The sequence below is a fragment of the Nelumbo nucifera genome, chromosome 5 (assembly GCF_055504915.1).
Source record: "Nelumbo nucifera cultivar China Antique chromosome 5, China Antique-T2T, whole genome shotgun sequence".
Taxonomy (NCBI): Eukaryota; Viridiplantae; Streptophyta; class Magnoliopsida; order Proteales; family Nelumbonaceae; genus Nelumbo; species Nelumbo nucifera.
The window spans coordinates 24556873-24559843 of record NC_142653.1 but is presented as its reverse complement, the minus strand read 5'-3'; the positions used below and the strand labels follow the sequence as shown (position 1 = coordinate 24559843).

At 40.3% G+C, this 2971-nt stretch overlaps 1 protein-coding gene across 1 annotated transcript; it reads right to left on the bottom strand.

Annotated features, from left to right (window-relative positions):
- Positions 1–313: 313 nt before the first annotated feature.
- Positions 314–2030, bottom strand: LOC104595873 (uncharacterized). The gene is made up of 2 exons (XM_010256818.2): positions 1717–2030; positions 314–1548 (listed from the first exon to the last, which is right to left on the bottom strand). Exons 1-2 carry the CDS (start codon positions 1876–1878, stop codon positions 1000–1002), a joined length of 711 nt encoding a protein of 236 aa, XP_010255120.1. The 5' UTR covers positions 1879–2030; the 3' UTR covers positions 314–999.
- Positions 2031–2971: the final 941 nt, after the last annotated feature.

Sequence of the window (2971 nt, the reverse complement as noted above, 5' to 3'; positions counted from 1 at the left end):
TATAAAAAAATAATTAAAAATAAAAAATGGCCAAAAATCGTTAAACAGGCCAATGGTTCAACAGTTTTTTGCCCGGGATCGAATTTGAGATAAAATAGAACCGATTATCTAAACGATTGCTGGGCCAAATGATCCGACCATCCGAGTGAACGGCAATTCAAAAACCATGCTTTTATGGGCTTCAGTGCTTCACCGGGAGAGCGGTCCCAAGAACGATGATACGAGCAAACCACCGTGTAAAAAATGGCAACAAAGCCAATTACGCCAAGTTTCCCTAGCAACCTCTCGCTCGATAGGTCATATATATAGGCAGGGGCGGAGCAAACCACGTGTAAGATCTAAACCTTTTTACTCCATTTCCCTCCAAACCCTACCTCATCTACTCTTTTATCTCTTTTTTTCTTGTTCAACTTTGGCTTCCGAAAAGAAAATTTTTGGCTCGGCACTGCACATAGAGGGCATCGTGTCAAAATTTTGAACTTTTCACAAAGGAAAGTTCATTTAGTCAAACATTCATTTTGAAGGCATGTCTGTTTCCACTATAACGACCAGGAAACATAGTGCGCATGTATGTGCATGACAACCATGTTCTCTAATTAGGTAAGCCATGACGTATATATATGGAATATCTTCGAATCTATGCTTTGACACAGACACATGGGCTATGGAGATCCGCCCCCTTTAATATTAGGAGTAACGGAATTAATACAGACCAGAAGCATCCAACATTAGAAGAAGAAGAAGAAGAAGAGGCTTAGAAATTAGAATAGCAGAGCTGAGAGAATGAAATGAGCAACAAGTAGAAGGGATAAAACCTGACATGCTAAACTATTGTCTTATTACGAACTTCCTACGTTGGTTTAGACATTATTAGACTAGAACAATTGAATTCAACTTCTGTTGAATTTGAATTGTTCTCTAATCTCCAGCTCTAGACTCTAGCTAGCTAAGTGTAATGTGCCCATTAATGAAGTTGCCACATCATAGTAAGCTAGCAAGCTAGTTTACTTCCTGCTCCTCGTCCTTGTCTTCATCAACAGCTCCTATTGCCTGACCAAATTCAAAAGTGACGTCGAGGAAGTAAAGCATGAAAACCAGAACGAGGCAACAAAGAAACATGGGTATTGGACCAAAGATCCAGAAGAACAGAGGGAAAGAGAAGTAGAAAGCACGCAAACCCAGAGACCAGAAATGGCTGCCCCTGTTCACAGTCCTCCCTACATACTCCACTGTTAGATGGGATGACGACGACGACGACATATTCTTCACCGGCACGTTGATTAGGATGCTTGCGTGGCTGTAATACCGAATTGACTGCACATTAAATAGGAAAGCCATCAAGAAGCAGATCAAGATAGAGAAGAGTTTGATCGAGAACCCAAGATCGCTTTCGTCTCCATAAACGAACTTGGACGGTCGGGCATTCCTGTTGCTCATCAACACCGCGATGACGGAACTCAGCATGATCGCCATGGATGCCAACAGTGTGGACGCCATTATGTTGTTTCTGAGTGTTTGTACCGCAAGAATACCGTTCTTGGACATGTTCTGGCAACACATATTCCATGCAAACAACAAAGAATATATAAAATCAAACAGCTGTATCGCGCGTTTTATACAGAGAGAAAGAGAGAGATTTAAAGGACGGACCGATCAACAATTCGACAAACATATATAAATGGTGAAATATATACATATATATATATATATACATACATCCATCATAGTTCGGACCCATAGGAGCCTGTTGATGGCGTTGACGCCAAGGACGGTCTTTGTGGGGTGCTTTATGATGCGATGGAGGAGCCATATGTGATAAACCACCATCATGAGAAACCCTGATGAGACCAGTGAGTAATCAAGCAATTGTTTCTTCATCGTTGAGGCAAGCAGAGCTCTTGGTCGGAGTTGATGAGACAGTGGACGGAGAAGGGGGAGGTAGGGGCTGCAGGGTATGGTTCTAGACAAATGGCTGGACGTCGCACGGAGTAGATAAGAGGAAGGAGGGCGGCGGTCTGCCTCTTTATTATGGCCGATGTGACATTGATATCATAGCCAAGCAGTCACGTGCTTCAGTGGATGCGGGGGTACTCGTTTCTCAATCCTGAAAATTAAGAAATAGAAGAATTAATACTTACCAGAAATTAATCGAAAAGAAATCCTAAGCTAAACCTTATCACTATTTTAGCGGATATCTGTGGCTCGACTAATTGACTAGTTCAGAAGCTTGAACTACATAAGTTGGCTTTGTTTTGGTAAATTAAAAATGGATATTACTCTAGACATGCTGAGATCTAAGGTAAATATCTTTTAGTATGAATGAAGTTCTGCTCTTTTCCTTCTTTTTTTTAGAAAAAAAAAAAAAAAAAAAAAAAGATGTTGCATTGTTGCTTTGGAACCTGTAGTGTAGATCTCGACATACATTTAATACAAATTATATTTCACCTTTTAATTCTTAATAAGCTTTTTCACCAGAAGTCAATGGCTTCTTTATTTTCTGCTTCTCTCATTTTGATGCATTACACATGGCGAGCTGTCCAAATGCTTGGAAATTTTTGGTACCGTGACGCATTAAATGAGAGAGCAGGAAGCCAGCATAAAGGAAACAAAATCCCCACGATTATCAACCGGCAGACCTTTCTGAATCAAGTTCGCATCTAGTTATTAAAGCTGCTTCAAATTCACGATTCTAGGAATTAATACCGAATTAATATCGTCGCTTTACGATTCATCTCAAACATTTATTAAGTTAATGGAGGAAATTAAGGAGTAATTAATTAAAGAGGTGTTGACCAACACACTCCCTCCAAGTTGTGGGTTCGAACTAAAAAGATTCTCTGATCGGTTTGATTTGATGTCTTCATCTAACAATTCCATTCCTGAATGACTACACTCGTTTTAGTGCCAACCCTGTAAGATGCCAACTAATCCGAGTGCTAAACTTTTTCGTGCAGCCCGCAGAATCATATCT

What these genes read in the sequence shown, in the direction of transcription:
- LOC104595873 (XM_010256818.2), bottom strand. Translation starts at nt 1,878, where the DNA reads ATGAAGAAACAATTGCTTGATTACTCACTGGTCTCATCAGGGTTTCTC. An exon ending in GGGTCCGAACTATGATGGAT is followed by an intron (nt 1,549 to 1,716) that starts GTATGTATATAT and finishes ATGTGTTGCCAG; the next exon opens with AACATGTCCAAGAACGGTAT.